The following is a 16,531-nucleotide window of genomic DNA, read 5'->3' as shown; positions in this document are numbered from 1 at the left end:
AATTTTTTTTGGAATCCCACCATTGATTCTCATGGAATACCTTTGCATTATCAGCTGCAGCTCCTTCATGTAGACATGATAAATGCAGTCAACAAAATCGCAGGAATCAAATTTTGGCTGGATCTGTTCACACTTCAGAACTCAACTCTGTGTATCCAGCAGTTTCTGCCCTTCTCTGAAAAACAGAAGAGGATTTATAGACCTTCAAGATACAGTGTCCCTTTGGGGGACTTCCTGCCACCAGTTGTATGGGATTCTGTGAAAGACTGAAGCTGGACAGCAGAAGCTTCAAGATCAGTGTCCTTTGGGGTCTCCTGTTATTCTGTATGGGATTCTGTAGAGACTGAAGCTGGACAGCAGGAAGCTTCTCATGGGAGTTTCCCTGTTATTCTGCCCATGCCTAGTGTGTTTCAAGGCTGAACTGACCCCTGCCTTAAAGAACCGACTCCCTAATCCTGATATAGAAGTCTTTATCTATCATGGAAAATATTAACTGGCTGATTCTCCCACACTTCAGAATGGATCTCCACACCCAACTCCAATAGTTCATTTCTCTGTTCTCATTTATTACAACCAGCAGTCGGCTCCTTCTTCCCCATTCCAAAGCCAATGCTTTTTCTGAAACTCCCCCATCTCCAATATCTCATTATCTATTCTGCAACCTTCAGGCATTCTAAATGAGCTTAACTTTTACAGGCATGGCGGGCTGGTAGACAATCAACAAGCGCCTCTTCCTCCAAAGCCCGATTCTCTTTGTTTCATGAATTTAACCATTTATGGGGTAGGTGTTGTGTCCATATTTCATGCAAAATGGAGTCATGCATTCCACCTTTATGAGTCCTTTCAACCAATATACCTAATCACATTCATTCAGTAATACTGAATGGCTGAATCCAGCAAACTTTCTTTGTTTTGAAGAGAATACTGGGCTCTTGATCTCCTTCAAGTGGTCATGTGGAGCCATCACAACATGAGCTTTTAAAATAAACAAAGTCCCGTTAGCATAGAAACAAGGATGAGAAGCTATGGGCATAAATAGTGACTGCAGAGTTAGTTTAAACAGGTGTAAAAACTTCCCCAGGGAAAGATCTGTACCATACAATAGAGGAACAGGGAAAGTCTGGAGACTGTGAGTTCTCCATCTCCAAAGTTTTTGAAGAAAAAGACAGAACGGCCTTCTCTTAAGAATGGTTTAACTGGTTTTCCTGCACACTGCATCTTTCTGGATAAAGCTCTTTGATTTTTGCCAGCTGGTTGCAGCTGATGGACTTTGTGTTCCAAAATATTTTAGTGTCTCAGGTGGTGAGAGCCATGATGGCACAGTGGTTAGAATGCAGTACTGCAGGCTACTTCTGCTGGCTGCCAGCAGTTTGACAGTTTGAGTCTCACCAGGCTCAAGGTTGACTCATCCTTCCATCCTTCCAAAGTCGGTAAAATGAGGACCCAGATTGTTGGGGGCAATGTGCTGACTCTGTAAACTCCTTAAAGAGGGCTGTAAAGTACCATGAATCAGTATATAAGTCTAAGTGCTATTGCTAGTGAACACCACCTTTCTAAGAAAAATAGGCTGGATTTTGTACGGCTATGGATGAAAGCAGGCAAAATTGAGTGGGAAAGGACAGAAATAAACTTCAAAATGATCTTGCTAGACTAGATACAGGGCTGAAAACAGAAGAACGAAACTTCTGTGGGGGTAAAGTTCTTCACAAGGAAAAAGGAGTCCCTCACTGCAATGTGCGTGCCTGGACTGTTGCTTTTTCTGTGCATTCAGACTTCAACTGGTCCAGAATGTAGCAGTGTACACAGTAATGGCCTCCTGAGTTTTCCCATGTAGCACCTGTGTTGCTGTACTGGCTTAGTTTCTTTCTGGGTGCAATTCAAGGTGCTGATCATCATCTTTAAAGCCCTACATAACATGATGTGCTTTCCTAAAGCGTCAAAGATCTTTCTCTAAGTACTGAGAGAAGACTAGATAATTGCACAATAGAAGTTTGACTGGGTGCCAGGTCTTTGTTGTTTTTAATGTTTCAGTGTTTCAGTCTGTTTAATTTTATAGTTTTAATATTATTTCATATATATTGGTTTAACTTTTAATTGGGACCCACCTAGAATTGGTTAACAGATGGGCAGCTATATAAATGCATAAATAAATAAGTAAAAATATAAATAAACAAATAAAATCCTTCAGTCAAGTTTTCAGAGCTTTCATTTTTTTGTTGGAAAGCCTAGGGCAGCCCCAAAATTCTTCCTCTTTTCTTGCAATTGTTTGTATATATGTGCAAGCATGAGAAGAACTGAGTGGGCTTTAAGAAACACGCCAGGGACCCCAAATAGAAGTTAGCCCAGAAAAACTTGTCAGAAGCAAGATTGAGAGCTGAATTCCGACTGGTTTCTGAATACATTAAGCCATGATGGGCTTTGTAGGTAAATACCAGCACTTGAATGACACCCAGAAGCCTACTGGGAGGCAGGACAACTTGTGGAACAAAGTTATAATAAGAGTTTATCAGGTTATATTTGCCTGCTGGTTTTCCTGCAAATTGTTTAGTGCTGGACTAAAATGGACCCTTCCAACTGTACATAATATTTATGACATTGTGATTCTACTTTTCTGTCCACTGGAATGAAGCACTTTGAAGTGGCTGTCAGCCTGTGCCTTTTTCTCTAACTGATATGGATAAATGCTGTATGTTCTGCAAATCCATCCAATAAATTATCTTTGCCTATCAACAACCATCTTGTGCCACCTGGGCTCATGAAAACACATTCAGAGCTGTGACCTGCCCCCTTTTGGAAAAGATATTGCTGCTGGACTCCAAAATTGATGGTTCACCTCCCAGAAACCTTAGACTCAAGACTTCATGACTGAGTTCATACAACTCCTTTAACTAGGCCAGTTAAAGGCCCAGTGGCCACAGACACATCATTTGTTAGTTTGCAGGTGGCAATCGGATTGTTTTTTGCACACTGGGCTCATTTGGTTCATTCACTGTTGATAACCCCTTCTTCTGGCTGAGAAAGTGTGGGTTTTCCTGGGTGAAAGCTATTTAAAACAAACAGGTCACTGCAGAAATGTAGACAATAAAACTGAAGGAAAGAATATTGTTGGTTCTACGCTTATAGCTTGAAAGGAAATCTCCCTTTCTGTTTGGAAGTGATTTGGGTGCCTCTTTGCTTTTATAGAGCATGTGTCATATTGATTGAATGATTATTTGCCATCAAGTTGCTGTCAGCAATAAGCGACTTGATAGACAGATGGGGGGGGGGGGCAAGGGGTATATATGCTTTTTCAGGAGGCAACTGGACTTTCTTGTTTTTTCTTTGAAGACATTTTGCTTTTCATCCAAGAAGCTTCTTCATTTCTTCAAAATGTCTTCAAAGAAAAACAAGAAAGTCCAGTTGCCTCCTGAAAAAGCATTTCTGGGACATGCAGTTTAGCGTGAAGCAAATAGCCTGAAGGAATCCATATTTGCATTTCTCGATGAGGCCTCCAACAAATCCATTGCATCCTTTGGGCTTTCCCAAAGTTTGTTTTCTACCAACCCACATGGATTTGTATTGCCTTCTGTATTTCCTTCTGCATTAGTTACCAGACATGTTGATTTCATTCTTAGTATTCCCTCCTGCAACATATGGGAACTATTGATCCCACAGGTGTTGGAGCCACACTATTAAGGCACTCTCTTCCTCTCAGACAGCTTGTGGCTGGTTTGATGTGTATATCTGTAGACCCCCGGCTGTGACCCAGGAACAAGTTCCAGGTAAGCATGACCTACAGCAGCTGTGGGTCTGATAATACGCTAGTAGTGACCCTGTTGTGCAAGAAATGGATTGTGGTAGTTGAATCTGGCACTAGAGTGATGCCGAAGCTAAGGCCCAGAAGGGTGAGGGTGACTATTTGTTGGGAGAGGGAGGAGATTAGCCTGAGCGGCTTCAGTCACATCAGGGGTATGGTCAGAAGCTGTGCTAGATGTGCTGAACCCAAGGTGCCCCACTTCTCCTAGCCCCCTTGCTGGGATAATATTTGTCCAGGGTTTATGGGTGATGGTAGCTCTAGTCATATCCAATTTAGTTAAATGTTTTTTTAAAGTAGAATTTATTAAGTACTGACAAAACAGCAGCTTTTGCTGATATTATGCCATTATGGTGCATGGGCGGTTCTCTTGGAGGCTGACTAGATTTTAAGATTTAAATCACTAGGAAATTCTGGGAACTGAAATTCACACATGTAAATGTGACCAGTGTTGGGAAACACTGCTTAAATCTCCCTGGAGACTCAGAAAGAGCTACTACTGATTGCAAGTTCCTAATGTACTACAACTGTAGTCTGTACAATTAATAAGGGGATTGTAAACTGTCACCTATGGAATCTAAATCTGCAAAACCTATTTGTCTTCCTCTCTTTCCCTCCGTCATCCCAATTTAAACCTTACATCTGACTTGAAAAAATGGGAAAACCTACAATTATCTTTGATAGGTAGAATTTCAACAATTAAAATGAATATTTTACCCAGAATTTTATATTTGTTTCAAACAATACCAATTAAATTAGGCAAGGATTATTTTGAAGAACTAAATAAAATTGTGTTGAAGTATATATGGCAAGGTAAGAAAGCGAGAATAAAACTAAAACTTTTACAGGATGCTAGAATTAGAGGAGGATTTGGCCTTCCTAATTGGGAGTTGTATTATCAAGCTGCAAACTTAATGTGGGCTAAAGAATGGATAACGTTAAGAAAGTCTAGATTACTGGCATTGGAAGGACATGACTTATTATTGGGTTGGCATGCTTTTTTATGGTATAAGGGAACTAAATCGCAGGGTTATTTCAGAAGGCACTATATACGGGAATCGTTATGGTTGAATTGGGAGAAAATTAAGAAACAATGTTATTTGAAAATACCAGTTTGGTTATCAACTATCGAAGCTTTTTCCTATCCCATAATTTATAAGAAGGAACAAACAGTTAGATATGGGGAAATACTGGATGAAAAGGGTGAACTTAAAACGATGCAAAAGTTAGAAGAACAAGATATAAAAATGAATTGGTTTTCATATGCATATGCGCAAATACACTCAAGGTATCTTAAAGATTCTAAAACAGAAGGATTTTATGATAAATTGACTGATTTAGATAGGATTTTGACAGGTTCTGATGAAAAAGTAATTAAAAAACTATATAGTTATTTGTTGGAAATTAAATTAGAGGAAGAACAAGTCAAAGAAACAATGATTGTTTGGGGGAAGAACTTTGGATATGGGATTGATTTAGAGAAATGGCAAAAATTGTGGTCTCAAAATTATAAAATGACAATGTCAGTAGCATATAAAGAAAATTTGTATAAGATGTTTTACAGGTGGCATTTCCCCCCGACAAGAATAGCAAGAATGTTCAAGAACAAATCTGAAAAGTGCTGGAAATGTCATCAGATCCCTGGCTCATATTACCATATGTGGTGGACTTGTGAGGAGGCCAGGAAATACTGGACTAGAATTTGCATATGGTTGGAAGAAATGACAAAAGAACATATAGATTTGAAACCAGAGATTTTTCTATTGGGAATCTTACCTGATACATTTAATAAAAACTTAAAGTATTTGATTGTAAATGTGTTAACAGCGGCTAGGATTGTATTTGCTAAAAATTGGAAGAGTGAGAAAATACCATTAGAGGAAGAAATTATTAAGAAAATACTGGAATGTGCTGAAATGAGTAGATTGACATTTGAAATTAGAGAACAAGAAGATAAACAATTTTATGAAGTTTGGGATCTTTTTTATCAATGGTTAGATAATATAATATAATAATAGAATATTTAGAAACCTAGGGAATAACGAATATACATTTTTTTTGGTTTTGATAACATTTTTAGAATATTTTATTAAGATAGATTTGGTATGATTTTACGATCTGTTATAAAATAAATTAACTAAATTATAGTTATCTCGCTTAAGTATGAATTAGTAAAATTATAGTCAAATGATTGTTTAATAATGATATTAGGATATATAATTGTTGATTGATAATATGAGTTATTATGTAACATAATTATTATGATGACTATGAAATGGATGCACAAAAAGGAATGGTAAACCAACCGATACACTGTCTGTAAATTTATGAAGAATGATGATGTTTTTATGTTATGTTTTATGTGTTTTTATTTGTTGTTAAAATCAATAAAACTTTTACTAATAAAAAAAAAGAAGAAGTTCTCCAGGCTTTGTTTCCACTGAGAGACCACTAGTCTTCTTTTTCTTCTATGCCATACAACACAAATGCATCCACACACCCACACCAATTTTCCATTTTTTGCATATGCTCCCCCTATATATCTTGAGAGAAAGCTGTAACCAGGCTCTTTGTTACCAATCAGTATATAGAAGTGTCCAAGCTGGATAGACCTTTTTCATCAACCACTTAAGGATGTGGTGGAATCATCTCAGATGTCTACAGAGCTATTCCATGTGGGAATGTGTGTGTGTGTGTGTGTGTGTGTGTGTGTGTGATTCAGATAAGGAATCAGTCTAGTGGTCCCAACATGGTCAGATTCTCCTGGTTTAGAGCGCCCTTCCCTTTCTGAGCTGGATGCTCCCAGCAAATGGATGCTGTTTCGGCACCTTGGAATTTCATGAGGGAAAGCTCCAAAAAAAAAAAAAAAATCCCCAACAGAAGAAGCTAATGTATAGCAGTGCCCCCCAACCTTTTTTGTCCCACGGCCTGGTACCGACATCACAAAATGATCCACGGACCGGTACCAGCATCAGCACGCACGACCAAGGCAAGGCGAGCCGAGCGACCGGCCAGCCAGCCGTCCCCCGCTTCTCCCCGCCACCTTCAACTCCTCCTTTGTACCTTTGTCGATGGGCTTTTCGGGCTCTTTCTTAATCTCCTCCTAACGCGAGACTCCACCGCCATCGGGACGGCTCTTCGTTCGAAGCCCCCCCCCTCGACGAAACTAAGGCGCGAGGATTCAGCACCCGAATGCCGCTTTCTAACCAATGGCCGACAAGCTCACTCGGAAGCACTTTCTCAAGCGCCGTCAAAACAAGATGGCGGGGCCCACTTCTTTGTGGCCCAGTAAAAAATGCTCCATGGACCGATACCGGTCCGGGGCCCAGTGGTTGGGGACCACTGATGTATAGTATTTGGAACAGGCAACTTGGCTCCCACTTTCTTAATTTTGGGTATTTTAATAATCTATGTGACAAGATTCAACCAACAGAACAAACCACCAGAGCAAATGTATAATGTAGAAGCCAATCCCAATTATAATAAGTCATGAAAAATTTTAAAATAAAATTTTCAAGGACTGTGAATGTTGGGAAAGAAAAGGGTGGATGGCACTCCCTGGAAGGGACCTCTCCAACTGTAAAGTTTCTGCAATTTCATGAGTGTGTCCCTTTCACTGACCATCTTCTTGTCTCTGTTGCAGGTAGTGAAATGGTTGCTGAGGCCAGTTAGATGCCATGTCCTGTTACAATCAATCGAGAGGTGTCTCCTTTTTTTTCTCCTAATGGGAATTCCAGGCCTAGAAAATGCTCACTTCTGGATTGCCTTCCCCTTCTGCTTCATATGTCTGGTCTCTTTGGTGGGGAACATCACCATTATCTTTGTGGTCAGAAGGGAACCAAGCCTTCACTTGCCCATGTATTATTTCCTTTGCATGTTAGCCACTTTTGACTTGATACTGACCACCTCCACCGTGCCCAAGATCCTGGGCATATTCTGGTTTCACTCCCATACAATTGGCTTCAAAGGTTTTGTGACCCAGATGTTCTTCATTCATGGCTTCTCAGCTGTGGAGTCAGGTGTGCTGCTCGCCATGGCTTTTGATCGCTATGTGGCAATCTGTGCCCCTTTACATTACACTACCATCCTCACCAGTTCTGTCATCATCAAGACTGGATGTGCAGCCTTTATGAGGGGCATTGGGTTCATGACACCCTTGTCCTGCATGGTTAACCATCTCCCATATTGTGGGCTTAATGTCATTGCTCATTCCTACTGTGAGCACATGGCTGTGGTAAAGCTGGCCAGTGGAAATACAACACCCAACAACATCTATGGGATCACAGCAGCCACCTTTGTGGTGGGCTCTGATTCAGTCTTCATTGCTGTCTCCTATGTGCTCATTCTCAGAACAGTCCAGGGACTCTCCTCCAAGGAAGCCCCACGGAAATCCTTTAGCACTTGTGGCTCCCACATCTGTGTCATCCTGATCCACGCCTGCCCTTTTCTCCTTTCACACTCAGCATTGGGGACACAATATTCCTGCACATATCCACATCTTGTTGGCAGATCTATATCTTCTGGTGCCACCCATGCTGAATCCCATTATCTATGGCATGAAAACCAAGCAACTCCACCAGCTAAAGCCATTCTTTGCAACCCAATTTGAGCCTTGATTCCAATTTTTAGAAGTCAGAGCATGAGAAGAACACTCACAGGTGTTAGACGTTCATGTTTAAATGTTTTGATCATTTGCTAAAGTATATACCTTGGAGAAACTCCAAGTTTGGCCTGTATATCAGCATATTTGCTGATCAATCACCTGCCTTTCAGAACTTTCTTCTCCTCAGAAAACTTTGAAACTTCAGATCTAACAGAAATCTTTAACACTCAGTTACTAAATCTTCCAATAACCTGGAGAATGTTACAATTCAGCTGGACTCAAAAGCTCCTTCTATCAAAGATCTTCAGTCAATTAAGGTGCCCAAAGACAAATGTTGATGGTAACTATAACTGTATAGAATTGGGCTGAGCTCTAAAATTGCATTATTACCACTGTTTCACTGAATGGTTATGCAAAATTAATTTAAAAATTAAGAATCAGTTTGGTGTAGTGGTAAAGGCGCTGCCTAGAAATAGGAAATGATGAGTTCTAGTCCTGCCTTGGCATGAAAACTGGCCAGGTGATTTTGGGCCAGTAACTGTTTTTCAGTTCAACCCACCTCATGGGGTTGTTATCCAGGGGAACACAGGGAAAGGGAAGTGTACCAAGAATGTTCAATACTTTAAGTTCTATGTGTGTATGTGTGAGTGTGTGTGTGTGTGTGTGTGTGTGTGTGTGTAGGACAAAAAAATAAAATCTAAAATTATTGATAAAGATGCAGATAATCAGAGTTGGAAGGGACCCTGTAGGTCATCTGGTCCAACCCCCCACCCAAGTGGGAGACCCTACACCATTTCTGACAAATGGCAGTCCAATCTCTTCTTGAAAGTCTCAAGTGATGGCATTCCCACAACTTCCAAGGGCAAGGTCTTGTATTGGTTGATTGTTCTCACTGTCAGAAAGTTTCTCCTTATTTCCAGGTTAAATCTCTCCTTGTTCAGTTTCCATCCATTATTCCTTGTCTGGCCTACAGGCACTTTAGAAAATAGCTTGACCCCTTCCTCCCTGTGGCAGCCCCTCAAATATTGGAAGACTGCTATCATGTCTTCCCTGGTCCTTCTCTTTACTAGACTAGCCAAGCCCAGTTCCTGCAACCGTTCATTGTATGTTTTAGCCTCTAGTCCCCGAATCATCCTGGTTGCTCTTCTCTGTACTTTTTCTAGAGTCTCAACATCTTTTTTATAATGTGGTGACCAAAACTGGATGCAGTACTCTAGGTGTGGTCTTACTAAGGCTTTATAGAGTGGTATTAGTACTTCCCTTGATCTTGACTGTATCCCTCTGTTAATACAACTTAGGATTGCATTAGCTTTTTTGGCGGCTGCTGCACATGGCTGGCTCATATTTAGCTGGTTGTCCATTGGTTTTGCTTCAGTCTCTGTTAATACTAATAGGACACCTTGTCAGGATTAGACTTTCCCAAGATGGTGCCATCTGGGTAATTTGCCCATGTCAACTAAAAACCTGGAGTGTTTCTGCTACAATATATCTGAAGGATGCCTGGTACAAGCTGAGGAAGGAAAGTCAGGACAATTACTGAATCAAATGCAGAGGCCCCATTGAAGAGTTGATATGTTGGTTATTACTATTTGGTTCCATACACTCCTGTCTTTGAACATCCTTGGTTAGGCTCACCTTGGATTCACTTTCTTTCAAGAAGACACAAAAGGTAAGGGACAGACAAGAGGGTAGCAACTGCTAAACTCTCTGAACTTTCTTGTTTCTAATGAATACTTTGTTGGGGCTCCAGGACTGGAAGCAGCTGGGACAAGTTTGGTGTTCATCTCTTGGAACATTGCAAGACTGTGTGACCAAAACTAAAGTTCTCCCTCCTGCTGGGCTCCCTTCATGCCACCTCTCCTTCTATGCCTCCTGATGCTTAGGGAGGGTGATAGAAGGACATAGGAGAGTACCTTTTTGCTCAGTGGTGGGATTCAATTTTTTTTTTACTACCGGTTCTGTGGGCACAGCTTGGTGGGCATGGCATGGCATGGCTTGGTGAGCGTGGCTTGGTGGGCATGGCAGGGGAAGGATACTGTAAAATCTCCATTCCGCCCCCACTTCCTGTGGGAAGGTTATTGTAATATCCTCATTCCCTCCCCACCTCACTAACCTGCCTTCCAGCTCCATTCTCCTCTGCGCGGCAACAAAAGAAGATGATCAGCTGGCACTCAGGAGGCAGAGAATAGATGGGGCCGGGCCAGTCAGAGGTGGTATTTCTCCAAACTACTCAAAATTTCCACTACTGGTTCTCCAGAACTGGTCAGAATCTGCTGAATACCACCTCTGCCTTTGCTTCAGGAAGACCCAATCCAAGTCCAACAGCTGGGCAGCACAGCATCCATCCAGGAACAAGATGGCTGTAAAAGAGACAGCCCATGGCTACAGGGCCTGGGGTTGGAGGATACATCTCGGTCTCAGTGGCTCCAGGCTCAGAGACAGGTGCAGTGGGGACAACAACAGGATTCTGCTTCCCCTGCCTGGTCTTTGCCAGTGTGCCCATCATTGAAGTCCCAGCTCTTTTACATGATGCAATGAACATAAAGAAGAGGCAGGATTTCCACTGCACAGTTGCACCCCCCCATTCTGACCCTTTTTATCCCCTGCAGATTGTTGCTCTGCTGCTCTGTAATTGCTAAAAATTGAACAATGAAACCTCCTTTAAGCACATTCCTGAGGATGGGCCAGAATCCATTTGTTCAGCCATGCCATTTCCTTAGACAGATGTGATTTTATGTTATTGGCATCATTCTCTGTCCTTTGCTTGGTGGCATTGTTACCCAGTTGGTATCAATCACTGTAGAAATATTATCCATTGCTTGGAAAACCCATTGCATTGGGGACGGATCAGAATTACCTAGATTTTTTGCCACTTTGAGAGAGGAAGCCCATGAAAATTGAGTAGCATGCTTGAACTGGGCATACCACAATTCAATTACCAAAGCCAAATGGCAAGCCTCTACCCAAAATTACCAACTTTCCCCATCTGTGTGGTGTAGTTTTGAATTTGATGGGAGTATCCAAAACCACCCAATTTCTGAAATCTCACATCAATCCAATTCCGCCTTTTGTGTTCATGATCCAAGGACACTTAGACTGGTGCCATATGCCTTAATAGTTTGCCAATACAACTCCCAGCACACTGAAGCAAAGCCCTTCCTGAATAGGATGATGGTATTGGCACTGCTACAGTCCCAGCATTGCAATTCTACAGTGCACCAAGGCGAAGCTCATGATGACCTTGGAATTAAGAAACCCAAAAGGAGCTAGGTTTTCGACTAACCCATTTTAAAATAGGATCAGATTTGGTGCTGCAGCTTGTTTCTTCAGAAGACGTAAAGCCAGTCCAGGCACCTGTTTTACTGAGCAATCAAGGAATCAGCCATCTTGGGTGTGTTGGCCCAGTCCAAGACTGGGTTCCTTTTATCTGGCATAATTTGAGCCAATAATCATGCTGAAAGAGGAAACTAAGGTTCAACACTTTATTTCTGTGCAGAATTAAAGAGAAGTACACTTGGAACTGAAGTCCAAATCAAGCATGCAGCTGATCTTCGGAAGTCTGTTTTTATAGTGTTAAAACCACACATACGCACCAGAATTTTCTGATATTTCATAATTTCTTCCTTTGCTGAAGACATGTGCAATTTAAGGCTAACATGTCATAATATGCAGTGTGTGTGTGTGTGCGTATATGTGTATGTGGACTTAATTAGTAAGTTCTTCACCTCTAGGTATGCTTTTTAGCATGCTAATGATAAGATCTTTATCTTGGGGCATTTGTCCAGCAACTTAAGCTAAATTTCCTGTTCCCTTTCCTTATTCCAGGTAATGGGCCCCTTACAAAATTGTTCAGCACTGTAATAAAACCACAATTAGCCAGTTAGATTAACACTTCCTATAACTGAAGCATTTATGGTCAGCTTCTTTAGCTTCTTCAGTGAAGTGTCAGAGAAGGTGTTTAGCTAATTGCTAAAAAAAAAAAAAGCAAATTCATAGAGAAAGTGATTCAATAGACGATTCTAGTTGAAGCTAATTTAAGCTTACTTGCAAAAAATCCCTTGATAGTTTGCCAATAAATTAATAGGCCAGGCCATCATACAGATGCAAACATTTTTTTATTATTATTATTCAACTAACAGGTCCAGGCCAAATTAAAGTCATTTTTGTGACATTACTGGCTCCTCCATACCTCATTGGTTGGAGGTTGCCATGGCAAGCATCAACATTTTCAGTATTGTTTGTTATTCTGGACTGCAGCACTGGAAGACTGGAATAACTGGAAATAAATTGGATTTGGTAACTGGCACTGTGGGCATAGCAAATATATCCCACATATTCTTTTAGAAAAGTGACCAGACCTGCTCCAGTGGTAACCACCATATCTGTGACTAAATTTCCTTATCCATCAGGTTTCAGGTACATATTTTCAGAAGGGAGCTGGGGACAACTAGTGGGAATGTGAACTAAGAAAAATCTGCAAGACTTTGAAGCCAAAACATTGGCTTCAGTATATTCCAATTTGATGGGCATTGTGATCACAAAGATAGAAATTGCTCTGGCTGACTTGGAGGAGATAAGGGGGGAGTTAACCTAAAAGAGACTCCGTTGGCCAGATATACTTCCAATCATGTAGTTGTATGTTTGTTGAAACTATGATTCATGGCATGTCAAGGGTTTATATGTGATAACCAGCACACTGAATTACACCCAGAAATGGTAACCAATACAACTCATGAAGCACAGATGATACATAGATTGATCATAACAGGTCATCATGACGTGCATCACTGCATTTTGGGCCAGCTGTAGCTTCTAGATGGTTTCAAGAGCAGCTCATTGTAAAATCAATTGCAATAGTCCAGTGATGACGTGACTAGTGCATAAGTGATCATCTGAAAGGACTCCTGTTCTAGGAGTAGGAACAATTGGTGCATCAATTGGATCAGTTGGACTTTCTTAGTTACAGTACCACAGGCTCCTAAGCAGGAATAATGAGTCCAAGAGGGTCCTCAGTTTGAATGGGAAAGTAGCATCCCACCTAAGACCAATGATTATCACTCTCTAAATCTCCATTTCCAGGGGAGTCCAAATAATTACAGCTACTTGGCATTGGCAGATCTGAGTTCCCTGAGCCTATTCACCCCATGTAGACTCAAACAACCTCCAGGCATCATGTCAGGACATTAACATTAATATCTGGACAGCTCAGGATTGAGATTAATTCATTAAAGGACAACAAAAAAACCTTTCTAAAAAGCTTACAAAAGGCCTTTGGGCCAGGATAACATCTTGACTAACTTCTTCTGCATTATTTGAGTCCAAACAGTATAAACAATAGGATTTAAGACAGGGGGAAAGATGAGATAGAAGTTGGCCAGAAGAATGTGAGTCGGAGGAGACACCTGGTGGCCAAACCTATGGGCCAGGGAGGAGACTGCTGTGGGGATGTAGAAAGCTAAGATGGCACAAATGTGGGAACTACAAGCGCTAAAAGATTTGAGCCGGGCCTCTGCTGTGTCTAAATTCATCACTGCCCGGAGAATCAATGCATAAGACAGACCAATGCCCAGCAAATCAATGATGAGCAGCAGAAAGTCAATTGCCATGCCATAGATGTTGCTGATGGAGGTGTTGTCACAGGAAAGCATCACCACAGCCATGTGCTTACAATAAGAATGTGCGATGATGTTGGTGTGATAGTGAGTCAGTCACCTCACAAGCAAAGGAAGGGGCGAGATATAGAGGACGCCTCTCATGAAAGCTGCCACCCCTATCTTAACAACAGTTGAATTGGTTAAGATGGTCTTGTGTCTTAATGGGGTACATATTGCCACATAACGGTCATAAGCCATAGCCAGGAAAATCCCTGATTCAACCGTGGCAAAAGAATGAATGGTGAACATCTGGAGCAGGCAAGAGTCGAAGCCAATCTCCTTGCTGTTGAACCAGAAGATGGCTAGCAGCTTGGGCAGAGCAGAGGAGGAGACAGTGACAGCCAGCGTGGAAAGAAACAGGTACATAGGCTGGTGGAGGCTGGGCTCTGCCTTGATGATGAAGAGGATGGTGCAGTTCCCCAACACTGCCATGATGTACATGGAGCCAAAGGGAATGGACAGCAATGCATGGACTGTTTCCAGTTGAGGAACGCCCATGAGAAAGAAGCTAGATGGGCTGAGACAGGTGTTGTAGAAAGCAGAGGTCATCTCATCAGCACATCCCAGGGTAGACTGCCATTCCTGCAGTTGGAAACATGAATATTTAAAGTTATTTATTTGTTTGCCTGATTAAAAAAATTATACTGCTATCTACCTAACCAATGGAACTCTGGGCAGCGAACTATAATAAAAACATAAAACAATTTTTAAAGCAAGTTTAAAAGAAGGGGAAATACCTTCTCTCAGTATGATGGGATTATTTTTGAACTGGAGGTGTATCTTGCTTTGCAAGGGAGGCAATTAACACAGAAAAACAAGACAGTGGGGGCTTTTATGCTTTTTAAATGGCAAAGCTATTTACAACAAGGATTTACAACAGCAAGGTGAATCCTGTGGTTCACCTTCTCTCCGAGTCTACTCCTTTCAACCTTTCCCACTGGCTCTCTATTTTCTCCATCTCAGTCCCCTGTTTCTGGGCTTATCAAGAGAGAATGAAAAGAAAGCCATGGGCTGGGATTTTACTGTCTTGTGTTCAGTGTAGGTTGACTCCTCCTGGAACCACTCAAAGAATCATCTTCTACTTCTCTGTTGGGTTAGGGTTAGGGTTATCTCTTTCAGGCTCTTTTGCCCAGTCCTTCTCCGGAGACCAGGACCTCGCCAATGACCAATGAGCCCTTTCTTCATTCCCATCTTGGGTGAAAATGTCATCTCTTTGGGTCTTTGCTTCTATTCTTCCTGGAAAGTCACCCATGGATCTTTCTTCTTCCTCACCACTCAAGAACTGATGCCTGCTCTGCACACTCATGTAACTTCAACTTTTCTCTCCAGCCAGTTCTGTATTGTTTTTTCCCCACTTCTTTTTTTCCCCTTCTCCCTCTTTCCAATTTTCGGTCAGATCAACACTGTATCCCCTAGCAGTAAAAGTGGCAGATGTCCTCCAGGGCTCCAGACTCTAACACCTATATACCAGAACAATGTGCTGCTACCTCGACATCTCCCCATAACAGCTCTGACTAGCTCATGAACCCCTATGGCATCAGAACTGTCCTTCAATTGAGTTTCTTCTCCACTTTTCTCTCTCCATTTGCTAATTCATGCCAACACGTTTCTTTCTTTTTTCTTATATGTATCCATTTCAAGTATTCATAACCATGCTTATACCTGTTATCTTATAATCGCTTAACAAAATAAAATAAATCAAATAAAATAAACACAACAGCAGCCTTGTATGTCCATATGCTTCCAATAATGGGGTTGCCCATCTGCTCAACCCTGTTAGCCTCATCTTGCTTGGAGGAAAGGGCAAGTGGATAAAGATGGCTTCCCAGCCTCTTCTATAACTGTGATAATCTTCTTACAAGCCCCTGTTCTGATTCTCTGCTGAGTTGCTTATGACTTCTGTATCTAGATCATCACATCAATACTGTAGCATGTTCTTAACAGCCTTTGGGCTCTCAGTCATTCATCAAAAACCCCACAAAAAGTGTTTCTACAAATTTACTCTTATGCCACATTTTCTGACTGCCAGATAGACATGTGGACCCAAATGAGGTGGGAAGGAAATGAATTGAAGGACCATCATGCTAAAACAAACTGTCCAGCATATACCATGCCCCACCCCAATAAGGTAAAGAACAGTCCCTTGAAAAGGAAAGTGGGTTCGGTCCATGGGCTTCTGTTGGGACCTCTGGGTAGCCAGTCCTGGAAGCAACAAAGCTAAATACTAAACTTAATGTGGACCTTCTATGGAAAAACCAGGATAAGAAACTCAGATGCATTCATTCCTAAAAGTGAAATCCATGTTTTTCAATATATTTTGCATTTATTACCCTCTAGCCCATAATGGAAAACCATGCAAATGAATTACTTGGCACAATTCCTTGGTTTTAGAAATCTTGCGGAGCCTTGAAAATATCATATGATGCCCTATTCAGTTAAACTGGCTGTAGGATTCCAGATCAGCCTCTTATGAGGACAGCC

The 16,531-nt window shown here is 41.4% G+C and overlaps 2 protein-coding genes across 2 annotated transcripts; one reads left to right on the top strand and one right to left on the bottom strand.

The window, feature by feature from the left end:
- Positions 1 to 7,517: 7,517 nt before the first annotated feature.
- Positions 7,518 to 8,409, top strand: LOC113420494 (olfactory receptor 52P1-like). Its single transcript, XM_087967521.1, is given in 2 exon segments — positions 7,518 to 8,224; positions 8,226 to 8,409. Coding segments are annotated over 2 exon segments (891 nt in total).
- A 5,245-nt stretch (positions 8,410 to 13,654) lies between these two features.
- Positions 13,655 to 14,581, bottom strand: LOC113420489 (olfactory receptor 52M1-like). The gene is given in 1 exon segment (XM_026680422.2): positions 13,655 to 14,581. A coding segment is annotated over 1 exon segment (894 nt). The 5' UTR covers positions 14,549 to 14,581.
- Between the last annotated feature and the right edge of the window lie 1,950 nt (positions 14,582 to 16,531).

The sequence above is a fragment of the Notechis scutatus genome, chromosome 5 (assembly GCF_049901735.1).
Source record: "Notechis scutatus isolate UNSWTSFEM ecotype Mainland chromosome 5, rNotScu1.2, whole genome shotgun sequence".
NCBI lineage: Eukaryota > Metazoa > Chordata > Lepidosauria > Squamata > Elapidae > Notechis > Notechis scutatus.
The sequence above is the reverse complement of the archived record's forward strand: the minus strand, read 5'-3'. Positions and strand labels throughout refer to the sequence as shown.